The 20,690-nt window shown below is 43.3% G+C and overlaps 3 protein-coding genes across 3 annotated transcripts; 2 read left to right on the top strand and 1 right to left on the bottom strand.

Moving 5' to 3' along the window:
• The first annotated feature begins 3,249 nt into the window (after nt 1-3,249).
• LOC102720429 (protein SULFUR DEFICIENCY-INDUCED 1-like) lies at nt 3,250-5,328 on the top strand. Its single transcript, XM_006654550.3, has 4 exons — nt 3,250-3,415; nt 4,116-4,328; nt 4,429-4,584; nt 4,672-5,328. The coding sequence occupies exons 1-4, from the start codon at nt 3,284-3,286 to the stop codon at nt 5,077-5,079; spliced, it is 909 nt and encodes a 302-aa protein (XP_006654613.2). The 5' UTR covers nt 3,250-3,283; the 3' UTR covers nt 5,080-5,328.
• Nucleotides 5,329-5,510: 182 nt separating this feature from the next.
• On the bottom strand, nt 5,511-6,676 carry LOC102716786. Its single transcript, XM_015837517.1, has 3 exons — nt 6,607-6,676; nt 6,074-6,401; nt 5,511-5,844 (listed from the first exon to the last, which is right to left on the bottom strand). The coding sequence occupies exons 1-3, from the start codon at nt 6,670-6,672 to the stop codon at nt 5,795-5,797; spliced, it is 444 nt and encodes a 147-aa protein (XP_015693003.1). The 5' UTR covers nt 6,673-6,676; the 3' UTR covers nt 5,511-5,794.
• Nucleotides 6,677-8,378: 1,702 nt separating this feature from the next.
• LOC102720706 (protein RNA-directed DNA methylation 3) lies at nt 8,379-19,164 on the top strand. The gene is made up of 20 exons (XM_006654551.3): nt 8,379-8,680; nt 9,981-10,222; nt 10,302-10,457; nt 10,838-10,996; nt 11,105-11,188; nt 11,891-11,958; nt 12,067-12,459; nt 12,541-12,589; nt 12,658-12,807; nt 14,177-14,332; nt 14,424-14,475; nt 14,591-14,749; nt 14,815-14,851; nt 14,969-15,003; nt 15,109-15,160; nt 15,404-15,453; nt 15,920-16,774; nt 17,240-17,371; nt 17,452-17,502; nt 17,613-19,164. Exons 1-20 carry the CDS (start codon nt 8,416-8,418, stop codon nt 18,851-18,853), a joined length of 4,386 nt encoding a protein of 1,461 aa, XP_006654614.3. The 5' UTR covers nt 8,379-8,415; the 3' UTR covers nt 18,854-19,164.
• Nucleotides 19,165-20,690: the final 1,526 nt, after the last annotated feature.

The raw sequence follows: 20,690 nt of genomic DNA on the forward strand, positions 1-20,690 counted from the left end.
TAGAAGAAACAACCAAAACGTATATTTATAAACAAAAAATAATTTATAAATAAGACTTTTATATATAAGTTCTTAGCGATTTAAAACCAAATGCTAAAAAATAACATATGATATAAAAATTAACTCTAAATTTAATGTTTAAAATTTAAATTTTAGCTCATAAGTATTTTTTATAAGCGAAAAGATGAAGCTAGTTTGCACACCGGGTAGACTGTCCAATTGGGAAAAAAAAGAAACGGAACCGGAGCTGTACGGTTTAGTTTTGAAAAAAAATGATTGGAGGGCCAAATTAAATATCCTGAGTAAAAACTATTTCTAATATTTTATTAGATTTGCAGTGCTAGAGGGTTGGAAACCTGGCACAACGGACATGTCTCCCTGCAAGAATTGGGCTCTTAGCCAACTGGACCTCTACTTCTGGTTTGAGAGAGATTTGTGCCATTTCTCAACTAACTTTTTTGCTCGTATGTGCAATTATTTCATTTAAATTGTGTTAAAAATGTAATGTTATTGAGTCAGTTGGTTCACCAGTGAAACCATGGTTAGACCGGTAAATTACGAGCTAGTAGCAACATGAGTGATTCACTCTCTAGTCCGACGAACTAGCCGCAACATGAGTGGTTCACTCTCTAGTCCGACGAACTAGCAGCAACATGAGTGGTTCACTCTCTAGTCCGACCTTTTTTGCAATGCTTCTTCCATACCATGGAGCCAATAACAAGTTTGGAGGACTTGGTGGATATTTTAGTTAAGAGCTTAATGATGCTAGTATTATAGGGGAAATTGGGCACCTCCCACAAAAAAAATCTGTGAAAAAACTGTAAAATAATATAATTTGGATGGGACCATATCAACTGTTGAACCCAAAGACAAGTAGGGAATTTTTTTTCTATTTCTAGCTAAGGTAAGGTGGGGATACCTCTGTGGAATCTATTGAATTTGTTTCATTTCGAGGTGTCGAAGCCATTGATTCGAAATCTAGGATATTCCCGATGATTTTGTTAGATGAGCCTTTATCCGGTAGGAAGGTATGGTTGCAGGTATTAGTCTAGCTAGTAGGAAGGAAGCCATTAAATCCAATACTATCATTAAATGTAAAATACAAATGAGACTTCTAAAGGTGGTAATTCGTACAATTAGCCTAGCTTGTCCAAGGATGCTCATTAGTATTCTACTGCCTGGTTTTACGATTTCTTTTGGTGATGTTAAGGTTTAAAGAAAAACATAATACCCTTTATTAAATGAGGGTATTTAGGGTGTCATTTAATAGTTGAGGTAAAATTGGATGGAAATTAAATAAGATGTATAGTTAGGTAGAAAATATAACTTAACACTTTAAAATCACTTATAATTTAGATAAACCTTAAATGCTAGAATAACTTATATTTTAATTAAAACAAACGGAGCACTCCCTTTGCTCAAAATCGGTCTATTAATCCTATTATCTACTCTAACCAGGATTATCTATATTTTAGTATCTCTTATATTGGAGATGCACAAATTTGCAAGTTTGCATCGCGTGTCCCAAATCAGGATACTCTCGGATATGTATCGGACTCTACCATTTTACAAAATAAATAAATTTTTGATGCTTCTAGGATATTTGGTCGATACTTTGTTGATACTTCCGGTCTAGATATCATGATATATTTTAACTGTATAAAAAATCGTAAAGCAAGGTTAGCCATTAACTACTCCAATATCCAAAATATAAGATGTGCATATATCTGTAACTTTTGATAAATATTTAAGCTATCAATCTTTAGTGTCACAAAAGTGGTACTATTAAATTCATATTTGATAACAATTCCAAGCTAGTGATGTTAATTTCGTAGCCGTTAATGTTGGCATTATGGAAGAAATAACAGCGGCATTCAAAACTAATATACCTTACCATTTTAGGATGAAAGGAATATGATATTGATCGATCAAAACGAATAATATGACGTATCTAGCCGGCCAACACAGTGCAGGTAGGCAAAAGCTCGCGCGTCCGCTAACCCGGATGAACGTACACACACAGTTTATATGTAATATTATGTATACAAATTTTTAGTATATACTACCTCCGTTTGTTTAACTTTTTTTTTACGACGTTGACCATTCGTCTTATTTAAAAATTTAGTACAAATATAAAAATAATAAGTCGTGCTTAAAGTTCTTTTGATAATAAAGTAAGTCACAAGCAAAATAAATGATATTGCCATGATTTTTTGAATAATACGAATGATCAAAATTTGTAAGAAAAAAGTCAAACATCTTACATTATGAAACGGAGGAAGTAATTTTTAAATATATTGGCAATATTCTTAATGTTGATGCTCCTGTTTTGCTACGGATAAAAGAAATTGTAATACAATATTATCTAAAATAAATAAAAAAATATTTTTATGAAATGTGTTATCCATTTTTCTTTAAGGAATATTCAACCTAACTTAACTTTATATGGCTACCCTTTCAGATTTGATTGTTTTTAATATTAAAAAATTTGGATTAATCTGCATAACTTCAACGAGAGTAGACGAGGTAATAAATTCTCCAAGTAATAATATTTTAGATGTTAAATTTATCTCTATGTCTAGTTTTTTATATACTAGACATATACCTATGCAATACAACACACCCATACAATTAATGATAGACGAGATACATCCGTACGAAAAATAAATTATGAATAGGTTGATTTGGGGGGTTGAGGAGGTGTTTTTATGTGCCGTGCGATGGGAGGATGATAGACGAATCTGTTTTCAAATATTAGAGATAAACTTTCTATGCATAAAAACAATACTTTACCCATACGAACACAATGTATAAAAGTTTTTTTATATAAAATTTCTACTCCGTGCGGGTTAACGGGTTCAACCGACCCGCCAAGGAGTACCCAAACTGTACAGTTTTGACATGGTCAACGATGCTGACGTGTGGGTATTGCGTACAGACCCACGCACCCGTCGTGGAGTGACCCACCCGCTTCGTTTGCCTATCGCATCATCAGGGCGCCGCGGGCACGTCACACCCCGCCCCCGGATCGCGACACGGGGCGCGCTCCGGCCCGTCGGATCAGGAGAGAGAGCCCCCCGCGCGTCGCCATCCAGCCCCCCGCCCCTCGAACCTCGACGCCTTCCCGTCCAGGTTCACTCCGCCCACCTCGTCATCTTCCCCCCCCCCCCCCCCACCCCCAGATCCCGCAAACCGCGAAAGAACCCGCAGCTCTCCTCCTCCTCCTCGTCGACATTTCTCCTGGGCAGCTCTCTCTCCCCTCGTCGAGCTCTGCGCCTCGCCCATGGCCATGGCCTCGTCGCGGAGGAGAGGAGGAGCCGGAGCTGGAGCGGGAGGGGAGAAGAAGGACCTGTTCCATGTCGTCCACAAGGTGCCCGCCGGAGACAGCCCGTACGTCAGAGCTAAGCACCTGCAGGTTGATTGCACTTCTCTCTCTACCTCTCTCTTGCTGATCCTCTCTTGAACTTTTTTCTAGTGGTAGATTTGTAGCATCGAATTTGATTGTGCAGGAGTGATCGGATCAGCTCGTCTGTTACTGCTACTGTGCGATGCTGGTAGCAGCATTCAAATCCAGTTCTGTGTTTTTAATTAGTTACTAGTTTGGCAGTTTTCATGGCGCTGAAAGATATCGCTCTCTCGTTTTGATTACTAGATCTCCTTTCCTAATTCTGGCGATAAATATTAGTAGTAAGTATCATGTCCATGAAATTACAGCAAACTGTTTCATTTTAGAAGTAGTATTTGCTGTTTTTTTTAACCTTTCGATAGTAACTGCCACTGCCGTCGTATCTTTGGCGCCAAGGTTGCTTTTGGCCTGATATCTATCGTGCGTGTATGTTCTTCTGTTCTGTAATTTGTCTCTTTGCACCGTAGTAGTACTGTTCAATGAATCATTAATTGACTTGTTATATTATGATCCAAAGATGAGAATGATTTGGTTGACTATTATCGAGGTCCTCACGACTGATTAATATTGGAGTACTTAATCAAGGGCATGCCTTAAACAACTTTAATTCAGTATTAACAGTGACACAAGATTTTGCTGAAGAGTTTCACAGGATTTGTATTTGCTAGCCCGAGTAAACTAAACGATTTCATTTTTTTTGATGGAGCAGCTTGTCGAGAAGGATCCGGAGACGGCCATTGTGTGGTTCTGGAAGGCGATCAACTCCGGGGACAGGGTGGATAGCGCCCTCAAGGACATGGCCGTGGTGATGAAGCAGCAGGACCGCGCCGAGGAGGCCATAGAAGCCATCAGATCATTCAGACACCTGTGCTCCAGGCAGGCTCAGGAGTCACTCGACAACCTTCTCATTGACCTCTACAAGGTGTGTTTGTGTTCTACCTGACTTGCACATCTCATCTTTGCAGAAAACTACTGAAGAATTACTGAAGAGTGCTGACCATGTTGTAGCTTTCGTTTTTCAGAAATGCGGCAAAGTCGAAGAGCAGATAGAGCTACTGAAGCAGAAGCTGAAGATGATATACCTCGGAGAGGCCTTTAACGGGAAGGCGACCAAGACAGCGCGCTCCCATGGAAAGAAGTTCCAGGTCTCCATCCAGCAGGAGACTTCTCGCATTCTGGTATATATTGCCCTACCGATTGGTAATTTGGCATGTCAATTCTGCATTTCATTTGAATTGCTGAACCCTTCTTGTGCACTATTACAGGGTAATCTTGGGTGGGCTTACATGCAGCAAAGCAACTATTCAGCTGCTGAATTGGTGTATCGTAAGGCACAGAGTATTGAGCCTGACGCCAACAGGGCATGCAACCTTGGGCTGTGCCTGATCAAGCAGAGCAGGAATGAGGAAGCAAGGCAGGTGCTTCATGATGTCCTGCTGCGCAGAATCTCCGGATCAGAAGACGACAAGGCGGTTGCCCGAGCTGAGCAGCTCCTCCATGAACTTGAGCCTGTGATGATGCATGTTCCATCGCCACTAGACGCTGGGCTGAGTGTCAGTGAAGGGATCATGGAGAGGCTAGACCTTGTGCTGAACGAGTGGACGCCATTCAGGTCAAGGAGGCTACCTGTATTTGAGGAGATAGCTACCTTCAGGGACCAAATTGCCTGTTGATCCCTTGTGTTTGCAAGGTTTTTGTTCTTCTACTTAACGTGCATACCGGCGTGTTCCATTAGAAATTCATGTGGATATATGTAGGAGTTATTGTGATGTTACATCGTGAGTAATATTCAGATAGATACCATATACTAGTCTAGTTTCATGTAAAGCATCCAAGGAATAGTCTAGTTTTTGCTGTATGTTCTGTGATGCTTGAAACGTGTTGTAAACATTTACATGAAAGCCAAGTGCACTGTTCACTTATGTCCTGTTGGAATCAAGACTGAAATGGTTTGGCTTCAATGTTGCATCAGAAAATTCTTTACTATACAATACAAAGTTAATGCTGCAAGATGCATATATATACAGGCAGAGAGCGGCATACATCGAAGGGCAAAACACCATCCACATTTCGTATCGTAACACAAGCACACAAAAGCTGGATGACTAAAAGAATTGCAGCGCTATTGATGAACAAAATCCAATACTGATATCCCAAGAGAATTGAGTGTTGCTTTCTTGCTGATGTTTCTGTCACTCTTCTATCTCTTTACATCTCGATGTCAGAGAGCAAAACAAAAGTAAGATTCACCATACATATCAGAGCACTAAACTACTCCTCACTCTTCATACATTAATACGTGCCTATGAACATCTCTGAAGAACAGATGCCACAAAAAAACATATCAGAGCACTCAACTACTCTTCATTCTTCATACATTGATGCGTGCTAATGTGCCATACTGCCATGTCCTGGTGGTAGCTGAAGGCCATTCGCCACTGCAGATACAGAGGTTTCACAACATTAGTAAACTGTTTCCGCAAATGTCAGTATGTCAGCAACATGTATGAGCACAAAAAAGTTCAGAAACTGAACAGGGAGTCAAGGCCAGGACAGAAAGTTCAGAAAACCAGACAGAATGTTCAGAAATTGCAGCAAGCAGGAGCAGCATGAAGAGAAGTTCAGAAACAAGAAGAAAAGCACAGAACATTCGCAGACATCCATTACCTCTGGAGGACTCCAAGACTAGGACGAACTCCATGTCTCTGTTGCCGGGGGGCAGGTCAAGGACTACAGGGAACAGCCCCGGCGGCGGCGCGGCGCATCTCCGGCGGCAGACGACGAAGTCCCCCCGCCGCGTCTCCTCCTCCAGCCGGCGGCGCAGCGCGGCGAGGCTCTGCTCGTTGAAGGTGAAGTACTTCCACGTCCCCTCGTCGAAGTCGTCCACGCCGCCGTCGTCCCGCGCCGTGTTGTAGAAGACCGTGCGCGGCACCGGCGCGCACGACGGCGCCTCGCTTGGCGGCTCCTCCTCCGGCGGCTTCACCATCTTCGGTTCCTAGGAAGAAAGAGATAAATTTGCAATCGCGCAAGAATTGATCAACCATAGCGGGTACCAACTCATGAGAATCCAACGTTTTTTTTTCCAAGAAATTGACAGATCAAAACACGAGCTTGGGACTATGCACATCTCAGCTCAAAGAATTCAAGATGGAAGAATCAAGAACGCTATCAGGATCAAGATGGTGTGGATTTTGGGTTACCTTGGCGGAATAGAACCTGACGAAAGCACTGGACGCCGTGTCCTGCTCCGACGTGGTCACCTCCATCCGGGCGTCGCAGGACTGGGCGCGGCAGCGCGGCGGCCGCGGCGGTGGCGCCGACTCCACCGGGACGACCTCGACCACCCAGGAGCACTCCTCGGGGGCGGCGTCGTGGTCGACGGTGACCACGTTCTCCTGCGGCGTCAGCCCGAACCTGGCGCGGAGGAGGCGGCCGTAGAGCCCCGTCAGCGTGAGGTGCTCCCCCTCGCGCCGCGGCGTCCACAGGAAGGCGCCGTCGTTGGGGTTGGACGGCAAGCCCTGGATGACCCAGCAGCAGGCAGCGGAGCCGCGGCAGCCGTCGAGGGCGGCGGGGATCTCGGTGGCGCAGAGGTAGGTCCCCCGCTGCCCCTGCAGCCGGATGTATTCGTCGCCGGCGGTCTCCACGGCCCAGACGGTGCCCCGGCAGTTGCGGCGGTAGCCATGGGATACAGCCTCCCCGCCGCCGCCGTCCAGATCGCAGAGGTACGTCCCCAGGTGGCTCTTGAGCCGCACCGACCGCGCGTTCTCGAAGAACTCCATCGCTGCCGCGGGGAGAAGCAAGGGAGGAGGAGGAGAGGGTGGCCAAGAAACCAAGAACGGGGCGGTGTTGGTTTTGGCGGGAGGGAAGACGAAAGGCAGAGTTCGGTATTCTTCTATTTGTTGGGGCGCTTTGTGGATCACCCGACTACGTGGCACTTCGGCTGTGCGTTGGATCTAGGACCGACGGCTCGGATTTCGGGATAAAAACTCTCGTTTCCTAGGGCAAAAGTAGTCAGTCCATGGGACCCATGTATATAAACTTTAATTGTTATAACCTTCGTGGATAACAAATATGAAAAAAGATATAGAGACAAATCATATATTTTATTTCCTACAGGCAGTTCGTATGTTTATAAGTAACTTCTGTTGTTTCTTTGCTATGGACTACTTACACAATATTGCTGGTGGCTAAATCATATATTATATTGTTTATGGACCACTTTTGAACCATAGATGTGTTTATGCTTCCATAAGTCGTAATGTTTTGATTTTTATGATAATTCTCTGTAGCTTGTTTGAAGCAAACGCGACAATGAATTCCAATATAAAAAACAGAAAAAAAAACCGGCTGCGCAGCAGTTGGGTCATCCAGCCCAAAGCCAATTTGGCCCATTACATCTCTTCCACTAGTACCTTCCAGCACTGGATTCCGCCCAACTGAAGCTCAGGCGGGCACCGCAGACTACCGCCGTGTAGTGTACCAGTCCACTCACATCCACTTCCTAATTCTCAGCCGGTTTGCTTAACCAGAACTTTTTTTTAAATCGTGTCACATCGAATTTTGGATACTAATTAGAAGTATAAAATATAAACTATAAATAAAATTTATCTCACGCTTTGGACTATTTTACGAGACAAATCTATTGAGCCTAATTAGTTCATGATTAGTGAATGTGATGCTACAGTAAATATTTGCTAATCGTGGCTTAATTAGACTTAAAAAATTTATCTAATAAAATAGCATTTATTTATACAATTAATTTTGTTAAGTCTATATTTGATACTCCTAGTTAACGTCCAAACATCTAATGTGACATGGATCATAAAAAATTCCTGAATCCAAACAGCCCTCAGAATTACAGATAAGTTTAGGGGGGCATCTGCAAAAAACGCCACTCCTGGAAACAGAGAGGCGGGCCCCACCCCCAGGGGTAAAAGCCCCTCCCCCTCGAGCAGGTCGCGAGTTTTCTCTCTCCTCCGCCTCTCCATTCCCCACCCCCCTCTCTCCCCATGGCGGTGAAGGGCAAGGGCAAGGCGGTGGCCGCCTCCACCCCGCCCCCCGTCGCCGGAGGCAAGCGGCAGATCGGGTGCGGCGGCGCGGGGGCGTCGTCGTCCTCCGGGGGCGCGGCGGCGGCGGCCAAGCGCCCCCGCCGGTCTGGGGTCCTCCAGTTCTTCGACGACGCCGCCTTCGTCGGCGACGAGGATGACGAAGACGAGGAGGAGGAGCAGCAGGAGGAGATGTTCTTCGAGTCCGAGGACGACGCCGCCGCCGACGGTACGGATTCGCTCCGGTTCCCGGGACGACGAGTCCACCCCCATGCGTTTGGAGGCCGCTCGGGGTGGCTGATGATTCGGTTGGTTGGGGTTTTGGGGGGGCTCTGATTAATGCGGCTGCTATGAATCACAGTTTTTACACGTCGTATTGGTTGGTGATACTTGGATTTGGATTTGTGTTGCTTTGGGGTTTCAGTGCAGTGGTCGCGCCCTCGGTTGCGAAATTTCACATCTTACCCTAATGGTAGAGTGCAAGGATGTAGAGTCCAGGAATCCACCGAACATAGTTCAAAAAAGTTGTTGAAGCATTTAGAAGTGTTTGGATGAGGAATAGATCGGTCGGTAGCAGCAATATTCCTATGTATGATGGACCGTTTTGTGTTGGATGGAGACACAGCTTTGCAGGTTTCTGGTGAGTGGCTAGGTGTGCTACACTCTCAGGAGCGATTCATCTACATGTGCTTTGGTCAGTGGTACTGTGGTAGAGTAGAGTTTGGGAGGATTTTGTCCTGTTGCTTCCCCTCTTGTTTGAATCACCTGGAGCATCTTGTTATATGGTTCCGCATAAATATGTATGTACATTAGTTTGCTGATGATTCACCGGTTGCTTCCCGTGGCTTGAAGCTGATGATTCACATGGCAGTTTGACTTTGACCTGGACTGGTTGAATTTTATGGGAGTTGGGAAGTTTGGGCATTATACTCTAATAATCTTGTAGTTGTAATGCTAAATGGTCATTTAGCTTGCACGTCTGCTAGAGTAGGTCCTAATCAACTTGTTTGAAGTTTTTGTTGACCTTAGAAAAGACAGAATATTGTCCAACATTTATTTGTTTGTGCCTATGAACTTGTCAATGTTTTACTGTAAGGGCAAATGTATTTTTCTCTGAAGGATTAAAGACCCAAGGAATGTATAGTGTCCACATTTGTTTTCATCTTTTGGTCTTTTGGTGCATGATGAGGTAAGTTGATGCTTGTCTTCTGTCTGTTCTTTTATTTTTAATCATTGGTATGGTACTGCATTTTCCCCTACTTGGGATGACAGTGTCAATCTTCATCCCTTTTCCATTTGATCTTTTGCCTATGTTAGACTGATTATGCTGGCTAGCTGGCTAGCAAACATTGCTGTAATTTTCACTTAATGTTCTTAGTAATTACCAGGACGCTGCAGGATATTGAATTTGAAATGGCACCAGTGATCAATTTATCCTGCGCCTTTTGCCCATCAGCATCTTAAAATGTGGTTATTGCCTGATTATTTTTTGAATCTTCTGTTGATGCAATCTTGTTTTTAAACTGCAGGTTTATTTACTCAGGGAAAGGCAGAAACTGTTAACTTAAGAACAGAAAGGTCGCACCCTCTTCCGTTTCTTGGGATAGTTAAGGAAGAGGAGCTGAGCGGTGATGAACTTGAGGACTTTATCAAGGATCGTTATTCTAGTCATGTGAAACACACCCCTTTTGATGGATCCACCAATGTACATGACGATGACTTTACCATGGATCAATTGAAAGAGCCTACTATTTGGAAGATCAAATGCATGGTTTGTGATAAACTTTGACTTTAAAAACGTTAATTTAGTATTTGGCCGCAAGATTCTGATTTGTTTGGCTGCATTTCAGGTTGGGCGTGAGCGCCAAATGGCTTTCTGTCTCATGCAAAAGTTTGTTGATCTGCAAAAGTTTGGCACCAAAGTTCCAATTATCTCAGCATTTGCACTTGATCATGCGAGAGGATTTGTTTTTGTTGAAGCTGAGAAGGCCTGTGATGTTACAGAGGTAAAGGGCTTGCTATTTTCATCGTAAAAAGATTTGCCTGAACTGAGAAAAGGTTGTCAAACACAGTAGAGTATCCATCCATTTATCTATCGCATATGTGGTTGATGTAGATAAAGTTTAATATTATGTTCTGTGAAAGGTTGAAAACCTGTTCTTTTATCCTTGGCTTAAAATTAGTGATGTTTTCTTTTTGCCACTTCTCAGTTCTCACACTATAATTCAATTCACTCTTCTATGGAACTTCACTCTTGGAGGTTCAGAAATGAAAGAAGCTTCGCAATGTGTATTAAAATCTTAATTTCTATGATAATCTAGAATTTCTTCTTCTTACTCTGCTTATAAACTGACCTACTAAAACCATATGCATTTCTTGCTAACAGGCATGCAAAGGATTCTGCACCGTTTATGTAAGCAGGATTAATTCTGTTCCTGTAGCTGAAGTTCCTAGCTTGCTATCCAGCCGCACAAAACCATTTGCAATATCTCCAGGTACATGGGTGCGCATGAAGAATGGAAATTACAAAGGAGATCTAGCACAGGTATGTGACGTGTCATGTATGCTTTAACTGAGCTTCTTACTTTTGGGAGGCCCAACCCTTTTACATATCCTCATGTTTTTACATTACTATACTCCTGTGAGTTTGTAGGTTGTTAGTGCAGATGATGGGCGAAAACGGGTTATGATCAAGCTTATACCTAGAGTTGATCTCCGGGCGATTTCGAAAAAATTTGTAATGCTCTTGCACTCTCTTTCTGTATTATAATTCTTTCTTGACACTAAAAGATGCCTCTCGCTTTTAGTTAGTTTGAATCTCGATGAAAGTTGTTCCGAGTTATCTATACGAATCTATAATACCCTAAGTTGCTTCTTGAAAGTTTTGTGAAATTCTATTGCCTGTTACCCATGTGAAACTAAGCTGATTTCATTATTTATTGGTTTCATGCCTTTTGATATTCTTGTATTGCCAACAATCGATCGGTGCTCCTTTCGTTTTTCCCCTGTTGATGGGGTGGGGAGGTTGGAGCTGTAACAGAAACTTCACATGCCGGTGTTGTTTTCCCCTGCATTGGATAACGTGACATGCCAATGAAACCAAGTGTAATATTATGGCCTTGGGTGGCTATTATATTACACTATTGGTTTATTGCTATTTTACTATTGTTTAATTGTGCCTGTTAACAAGTATTAACTATGTTTCATGCTATAAGATGTTTGGGCCCTTCCTAGATTCATATGGATGCTAGTGAATCTAGACACATATATAAAACATTCATTAATACATGAATGAATCTAGATAGAATCAAAACATCTTATAATATGGAACGGAGGGAGTAACAACTATTTCTTTTCAGTTTTCTTCTTCCATTGTTCTTACCCTGCTAATAGTTTGAGTTGCTACCAAATAACTTACATTATGTATTGGCCTTTGCAGGGTGGTGCTATTTCACTAAGAGAAGCTTCAATTCCTGCTCCACGCCTAATCAGTTCACAAGAACTAGAGTAAATGCTTCCCATATATTCCCATTGTCTCTCTTCATGCACTTGTATCCTATCATGTGTCTCTAACTAGTATTTGAATTGTTGCCATGATCCCCTTGATCCTATCAGGTTCTTCAGGCCTCATATTGAAATAAGGCGTGATCGGCAGACTGGTGATGTTTTTGAAGTGCTTGATAGTCTCATGTTTAAAGATGGTTTCCTATATAAAAGGGTTGCACTTAGTTCTTTGATTTACTGGGGGATACAACCAACAGAAGCTGAACTGCTCAAGTTTTCTTCCAGTCCAAGTAATACAAATTCTACTGATGACTTGGAGTGGGTCTCCAGCATGTATGGTCGCAAGAAAAGAAACCTGCCAAAAGAACATGATATGAAGCCATCATCTTCTAAAGCTTCATCCTCTAAAGAAAAATGTTCCAAGGAATCCAATCTTAAAGCATCCACATCTACTGAAGATTATGAGGATGATAGATCTAATCTCCATGATCTTGTACTCTTTGGGTCAGTCTCTGTTCTACAAACCTTAGTTACTGTAAGCTAAATTTAGCAGATGTCAGCTTCATTTCATTTCATAATGAGCAGGCGAAAAGATTTTGGCGTGGTCATTGCAATTGAGAAAGATGGTCTTAGGGTAACATTCTTTAAAGCACACTTCTGTTCCACATTCATGTTCTTTTGTCTAAGATGACTTTTCTGTAGATATTAAAAGGTGGTCCTGAAGGATCTGCAGTGACCATTAGAAAACAGGATATTAAAGTTTGTGAAGACAAAATGTTTACTGCTGTTGACCAAAAGAAGAAGATAATATCTATTAATGACACTGTTAATGTTTTGGAAGGACCATTCCAGGTGAATATGACCACCCCTTTAGCCCGCAGTCTGGAAAGTATGCATCTTTTCTTTTTCTCTTTGCATGAAAGTATCCACTTGAAAGAATTCTGAAGGTAATATTGGTTTCATACCACCAGAAAATTCATTGTTTTAGATATATATCACTGAAAGATTGTGGTGCACCTAAAATGCCATCCAAAGATACACCAGTTTAATTTTTTACCATCCATCCGTTGCTGTCGGATCTTGCTATATTCTTTTATTTTTGCATCAAAAGTCCGTGTGCAAGTACATGTTTGCCCCTACTGCCGTGCTGTCTGGTTTCAGCCAAGCACAAATCTGTTTAGTCAACCAGCCAAATTGACTCCCAAATTTGATGAGAAAACCATCCGTGCCTTGAGCAAACTGAGTGCCTGGGTACTGCCACTTGATCTGGTGCCTTGCTATAATCTTCAACCCAATAAAATCCCCTGCTCTATGCCCTCTGTTGTGTCCCTTTGATATCAATCAAACCACAGCAGTGCACAGAAGAGAGTACAGATTACAGACGAGTGGTGACTGGTGAGACCATATGTTGAGGTCGTTGTTTATGAGGTGAGCATCAGGGCATCAAATCCTTACTGAGAAGTGAGACTGTGCCATGGCCCATGGGGGAGGCAGCCAGAGATAGCGTCAGAGAATCTTCACATGAGCAAGAGAGATGTAAGAAGATCGATGTATAGCCAGGGAGATGGAGACAGAGATTGAAGATGAGCAGATGGCCAAAATCGTTAACAGTAACAGTGTTAAGGATAGGGTGTGACATAGTGGTAACAAACTGATGATTTTAGACTTACCCTGGTATTGAAGTGTACCTGTATACTTTTAATGGTATAAACCTAAATTGTTGATCTTTCAATGCTATGAAACCAATATTTCCAATTCTGAATACTGGATATCGTTGTAGTAATTCTGTTTGAGTGTCTGCTAAAGTGTCAGTTTAGCATATTTTAGGTAATATTTTGTACTCTTCCCATTCTTTTTTACTTGTTAGTTTTAGGACATCAACATAGTCTCCAGTGTACATGTTTTACATTACCTTTTCCCACCATAAATTTATGAACATGTTTAACTACTTGCAAGCATATTTCATGACAAAACTACCATTTTTATGTATTAAATATTAATTTTTATTGCATATTTTAGTGATTTAAGATTTCAAGATTTGACCGCGCACATCTGAAAATGACGTCTATTTGTGAACTGAGGGAGTACCTTTTATAATGTGTTGCATTATTCTCATAATAACATGGGTTACATCACTAGTCTTATCTTTCGGCATTTTCTGAATATATGATAATTTGAATCCTACTTGGCACCCTTGCTGGTTCATTTAATATTTCTGCAGGGTAAGCAAGGCGTTGTTAAACACTTGTACATGGGCATCCTGTTTATCTATAATGAAAGTGAAAGCGAGAACAACGGATATTTTTGTGCCCAATGCGGTGCGTGTGAAAATGTCAAAAAGCGGAAGGAAGTGGCAAGTTCCACCGATGGAAATTTGGTATGCAGAATCACAGATTCAGTGTATCTACCATTGTACTTATCAAGGAAGCTTGGACCTTTTCTGTAACACGCTGTTTTTGATGTAACAGGAGGACAATCCGATTCCCATGTTTTCATACGAACAAAATGAGCAACAGGACAGTACGTGTTTCTATGTTGTGTACATCACTACAGTTACAGCTTAATACTAGTAGGGAATGACAGAGACTGATTTTGTCTCCATAAGCTAAGTTTTTTTGTTCACTTGATCCTACAGATGAAAGGCCTTACAGGAGCACTAGAGAACAACTTTTCTCAATTGGGGAGACGTTGCGTATTCGAAAGGGCCCTTTGAAGGGCTATCTCTGTCGAGTTGTTCGAATATTTCGAAATGATGTTACTGTTAAGCTAGATTCACTACTGAAGATTGTCACAGGTTAGTTAACTGAGTATCCTTTCAGCTGTTCTTTGGTGGTATTGACTACTCTGTATTGTTTGCAGTGCAAGCGGAGTTTCTTTCAGTCCCAGCTAAAAGGGGGTATGGGGCCAAGCATGCTTCTCTTTTCTCTTTTCTTTTGCTGCTTGTTTTGTGGACATCATCATTTTGTCGCTTAATTACACTTACATATGTGCTCCTTATTGCATTATATACCAGGGATAACTCTTCTGGTGCTCCAACCGGTCCTTTTGGTAAGTGTATGCTTCATGGAAGCCCCAATTATTGCCAATTTACTTGCTGCTGGCTTGGTGCCGTGGGACTTCTTACCTATGCTGAAATTGCTGATTGTAATGTAGGTTCAGAAGCTGACAAACCTTCATGGAATAATGGATTGCCATCTTTTGGAAGGTTCCTTCCTGCTTTTCACCTTCATTCTTTGTGATTCTTTTAATAAATTGCTGGTTACATGTAAACTAACATAAATCTGGACTTCAAATTTCCTAAGTATACCAACACTTACAACCACCTTTGTCTGACCCCTCACCACCTATCAAAACTAATTTTTGTAGTCGGTTTGGTTGAATAAAATAAAAATCCTGAATTACGTTATATGCATTTGCACTATTTACTGAACCGTTCAATCTTCTGCAGTGATTCCTGGCAACCATTTTCAAGTTCTGCATTACCAGTTGAGAATGCAGGTAATGTTCAGTCTTAGGCCTTTCTTCTTGGCAATATAGTTTGGGCTTGTTAACTTTTAGTATTGTGTACTTGTGATGCTGGAACATTTAACCTGTTTGAATTGCTTGCTGAAGTATCATACACTCAACCAGTTATCCATTCCACTTCTTATTGAAATCCTTGAATTGCTATCCGAAGAATAGGCCTTTTAAGGTATCATGTGGCCCTTTAGGATTGGTAGAACAGACAACAGAAATTCATTTAATTTGCTGTGGGTTGAAGTCACAGACTGAATGTTTTTATTGTGTTTATTGGAAATTATGAAATACCATCTTTCTACAATTTTCTCAAGACTTTTTTCTACAAAATTGACAAGTCTTTAATGTAAACAAAAAAAAGGTTATATGTTTTTGATGTTGTTGAAGCCCATTTACTGCTAGTTGAAGTGTTTATAATTGTGTTCATGTGCAACTTCTGCATCTTTAGATGGGGACTCTGAAGCCGATCCATGGTGTAAGAAAACAACTTCTACTGCCAACGATTCTGATCCGTGGGGTATGAAAACAAAATCTGCATCCCTTGAAGTATGGAACAATAGTACCACACAAAAGGAAAAATCCAGCGATGATGCATGGGATAAACAACCTGGAGGTAGCGGATCTAATATTGGTGGAAGCTCTTGGGACAGAACGACAGTCGACAAGGAGAGTGGAAAGAGTGACAGCTGGGGTGAGGCATGCAAGGAGATGGACAAAACTGCTAGTGATACAGATCCTTGGGGAAGCAAGGTCAAAGAGGTAGATCTGAAAGAAACAGATAACTGGGGAAAGTCTTCAATGCAACCTGAGAAGTCAGAGGAGAATAGTCATGGATGGGGCCAACCTATTGGCAGGTCAAACCGAGACCAAGAAAAAGTTGCAGAAAAAAGTGGGGCTTGGGATACTGTTATTGCTGGGTCATCTTCATCTGCTCCTGGCATAGGGGATGGTGACTCCTGGGTTAAAACTGATACTTTTCCTGTTGCTCAAGATGCCTGGGGCAAGTCAAAAGACAAAAGTAGTGATGGAGCAGCTGGGTGGAATGAGAGAACCTCTAACCAAAGCCATGGCACTGCTGCTGGCAACTGGAATAAATCATCTGACGTGGATGGGGAGAAGGATGCATGGGGCAAAGCAAAAGATACAACAACTAAATCTGACGAAAAGAATAATGAAGGTGGGAACTGGAATGCCCCAAATTCATCAATTGATCAGCCTTGGAGTAGCAGTAGGGGCACAAAGTCATCTGACGAAAATCGGGCTTCCACTTGGAACAGTTCAGAAGATAAAAAACCATCTGGGGGTGAGTAGTCTGTTTGAAATTGATACCTCGTGTTAGATTTTCACGATCAATTGTACCTGTCTACATGTACATGTGTTTTCTTAAATCTTCTGGACCCCAGATTCATTTGAATAATGCTATTGAGATTTGAATAAACCTTTTAATTGAATTTCTTGCTTTGATGCTATTGTGGTTACTTAGGCTTAGCAAGATGGTTTCTACTAAGATTTAATTTTGATAATGCTTCTTGAGTATTGTGAACTAAAAATGATCCTTAGTTTTAGCAAGATGGTGTTACTCTAGGTGCTGAGTGCTGGAGAGTATCAAAACCATATTGAAATTTTTATTGATATGTCGAAGGGCTTTATGTCTGTTCTGTTGTGTAGGTGAACAGAATGATCCTTGATAAATTATAAATGTGAAGATAATTAAATTTAGCCTTATCTATCACTCTACTTGCTGTTATAGTTGTGCGCTGACTTGTAGGTCAAGAACAAGGTGATGCTTGGACTAGCAAAATGACTTCTGCTGGTGCTGAGGATAAAAGTGATGGCTGGGGAACCAAGACCGAAGGCAATTCTGGTAGCACTGGGGGAAAGTGGGACAATGCTTCATCGGGTAATTCTCAAGCCAAGTAAATTTCTTCTTTTGCTCAATGGTGGATATACTACAAAGTTATGGTTTGCTATCGTGTTCAGGTGAAGAGCGGCAAACTGATCCTTGGGGAAGCAAGATCGATTCTACTAAAGGTGCTTAGAGGAAATTAAATCGTATCTTTTTCTTTGCTGCTTGAGTTGAGCTAAATAATTCATCATGTTTGTGTATGTGGTGCTCAATGCTTATATTGTACTACTTGTAGGCAAAGAACAAGAAACCGACCCTTGGACAGGCAAGGTAACATCTTCTGCAGATGCTGAAGATAACAATAATGGCTGGAACGCTAGGGCAAGGGACACTGCCTCTGGCAGTGAGGGCAAGTGGGGCAATGCTGGAGCAGAGGAGAAGGCTGGTGCCTGGAATGGTAAAGGGGGGAATGAAAATAACGGAGGTTGGAATGGTGGTGGCTCCTCATGGGGGAATAAGACATCTTCTTGGGGTACACCAAGCTTCTCAGGTAATCAGGAACCAGCTTGGAGCAATCCAAAGAATGGTGATGATAACACTGGATATGGTAGGGGCGGATTTGGACGTGGCAATCGAGGCAGAGGGAGAGGAAGGAATTTTGGCGACAATGGATCCTCATGGAGTGGAGGCGAAAGATCTGAAGATCGATGGAACACGCGAGATTCTGATGGTTGCAGAGGAAGAGGAAGATGGCGCTTTGGGAGAGGTGATCGCCCTCAGGGTAGTAACTATAGTCCAGGTGACAACAATGACAGAAGCTGGGGCTCTGGCAGGGGAAATAGGGACCGACAAAACTGGAACCGTAATGATGACAAAATACCATTTGGTCAAGATCGAGGTGGTGGCTGGTCCCAATCTTCTGACTGGAACTCCAACAAAGGAAACACAGAAGATCAAGCTTTATCAAAAGGCAAGTCCAGCTGGGGGAGTGACAAAAATGACAGCTGGGGAGCTCCAAAACCTTCTGGTGGAGATGATCAGACCGAAAAAAACAATGGAAACAATCCGTGGGGTCAGTGGGGTGCTCCTGGTGACACTACGGGAAAAGGATCTGGCGGAGGGGGGTCTTGGGAAAATAAGAATTTGTCAGGAGGAACAAGGGGTTCAGGTATGACTGCGGAGAAGCCTTCTTGGGGTGGATCAGGAGCTGGTCAAAAGAAAGAAGGATCATGGGAGAAACATAAGGGTAGTGGGAGCCAAGGAGGCGGCAACAGCTCTTGGGACAAGGCGGATGGTGGATGGAATGGGAGCCAAGGAGGCGGCAAGGCGGATGGTGGATGGAACAGCAATAAGGGCGAGAACACCCAAGGAAGTGGCGGTAGCTCATGGGACAAAGCGGATGGAGGTGGCAGCAGCTCTTGGGAGAAGGCAGATGGTGGATGGAACAGCAATAAGGGCGAGAACACCCAAGGAAGTGGCGGCAGCTCATGGGACAAAGCGGATGGAGGCGGCAGCAGCAGCAAGGGTGGGTGGTAAGCTCGATCCAGGATCAGCTGTGATCGATTAATGCATGTATATAATGGTCGCCATGCACCGTTTGAACTTGCTGTATATTTCTGGACTTAGAACTCGTATTATCAGTAGTTCCTTTGCCATGCTACTTGGACCTGCAAACATGCCCTAGTTTCAGCAGAACATTTCCTATCGTGATGGTTATTAAGGTGCGTTTGTACCACCATCTCTACGATTCTCGGGTGTTTATCTTTTTTGGATAGTGGTGTTTTGTGCAAGTGTGATGCAAGAGCATCTGGGCATATGCTCAAGTGTCAAGAACCGCATTTTGGTTACTGTCCCTCGTTTTTGGTGATGGATAGAAACTCACCAAAAGAGACCTTGTGACTGCAAAGAGCACGACACAGCATGTATGCTTGCACCACCTCTGCTTAGGGCACGTACGGTTCTCCTACGTGGCGAGGAGCTCTAGCTCGCCACGTAGGAGCTGGTCTGCATGGTTGGCGTGGACCTGGCGAGCTGGTCTGCATGGTTGGCGTGGACCGTGCCCTAGTTGGGGTGTGCGTCCCCTCGCTAAGAGACGGTGTCTGTCAGAGAGAGGAGATAGAAACCGGAGAAACATAGAGACGCCAACGCCGCCCCTGTCCCATCGACGCAGATACTGATGCTGCCCTCGTCTCGTCGATGTCGAGGCCGACCACTGCCATCGTCCGCGACCCGTTGCCAGCAAGCTTCGCTTGGATCCGCGACACGCCGCCACCTAGATCTAGCGTTCTCGATGGGTCGCTGCCCGGATCTGGCATACGTCGCCTGCTCGTAGCTGATCCGTCGCCGTTGGAGACGCGCCGCTATGCCCGACCTCGATACGCCGACGCCGCTCTCTTCGTCGTAGATCCGCCGTCGTCGGGGTTGTGTCGCCGCTGAGCTCGCGCCGCCATCACCAGCGAGCTCACTCCGCTGCGCCCGACCTCGATCCACCGACGCTAGATCGCTTTGTCGCAGATCCGCCGTCGCCAGGGTGGCGCCGCCGTCGCCAGCTAGCTCGAGAGAGGTGTTGGGAGAGATGGGAAGAGGAGAGGCGTCAGGGAGACAAAGGATTGTACTGCACGTGATTCTAAATAAAATGAAGTGGGCTGAAATGCAAAAAAAATGTGTGGCTTGCATTGTAGTGCTAGCACTCTCATCTCACGTAGCATGCTAGAGCTCCTCACGTGAGGAGCATGCATAGTGCGTGCCCTTAGCTCTCTCCTCGCTATCGTTGCTCTTCTCGATGCTCTCGCTGCACTTGGGACATGGCTTCGGAACTCCATCGAGATTTGAGTACGTACTCGGTTATCCTCTACTGCTCTCTTTGCTCCCACTTGAGTGTAGGGTTCACGTTTTTTACGGAGACCTTTGAAAATGCCACCGTACAGAGTGTGATCATCATGTTTTTTTTATTAAGTATTTTTTTCGATGATAATCATTGTGGTTTTTCTGCGATTAGCAGTTTTTCGTGACAGACAATCATGGTTTTCGTGGAAGTAGTGGCTGAAACTGCCATCCCACGGAGCATGATCATCATGGTTTTTCTGTGATTTAACTGTTTTTTCAATGATAATCATCGTGATTTTTCTGCGATTAACTATTTTTCGTGATGATAATCATGGTTTTCGTGGAGGGAGTGGCGACGTTGTTGCAAACCCTGCTTGGAGCTCAACCTTGTGAGTTCTCACCCTCTGGAAACTGCATTTGAGATTTGAGTACGCCCTCAGTTACGAGGGCATGGCTCTTGTGAGATCAACCTCCGGAATTGCATCGAGATTTAAGTATGTCCTCGGTTGCTCGGCTCCTCTCTGGTCGTTATCTCATTTCTCCCAGG

The sequence above is a fragment of the Oryza brachyantha genome, chromosome 5 (assembly GCF_000231095.2).
Source record: "Oryza brachyantha chromosome 5, ObraRS2, whole genome shotgun sequence".
Taxonomy (NCBI): Eukaryota; Viridiplantae; Streptophyta; class Magnoliopsida; order Poales; family Poaceae; genus Oryza; species Oryza brachyantha.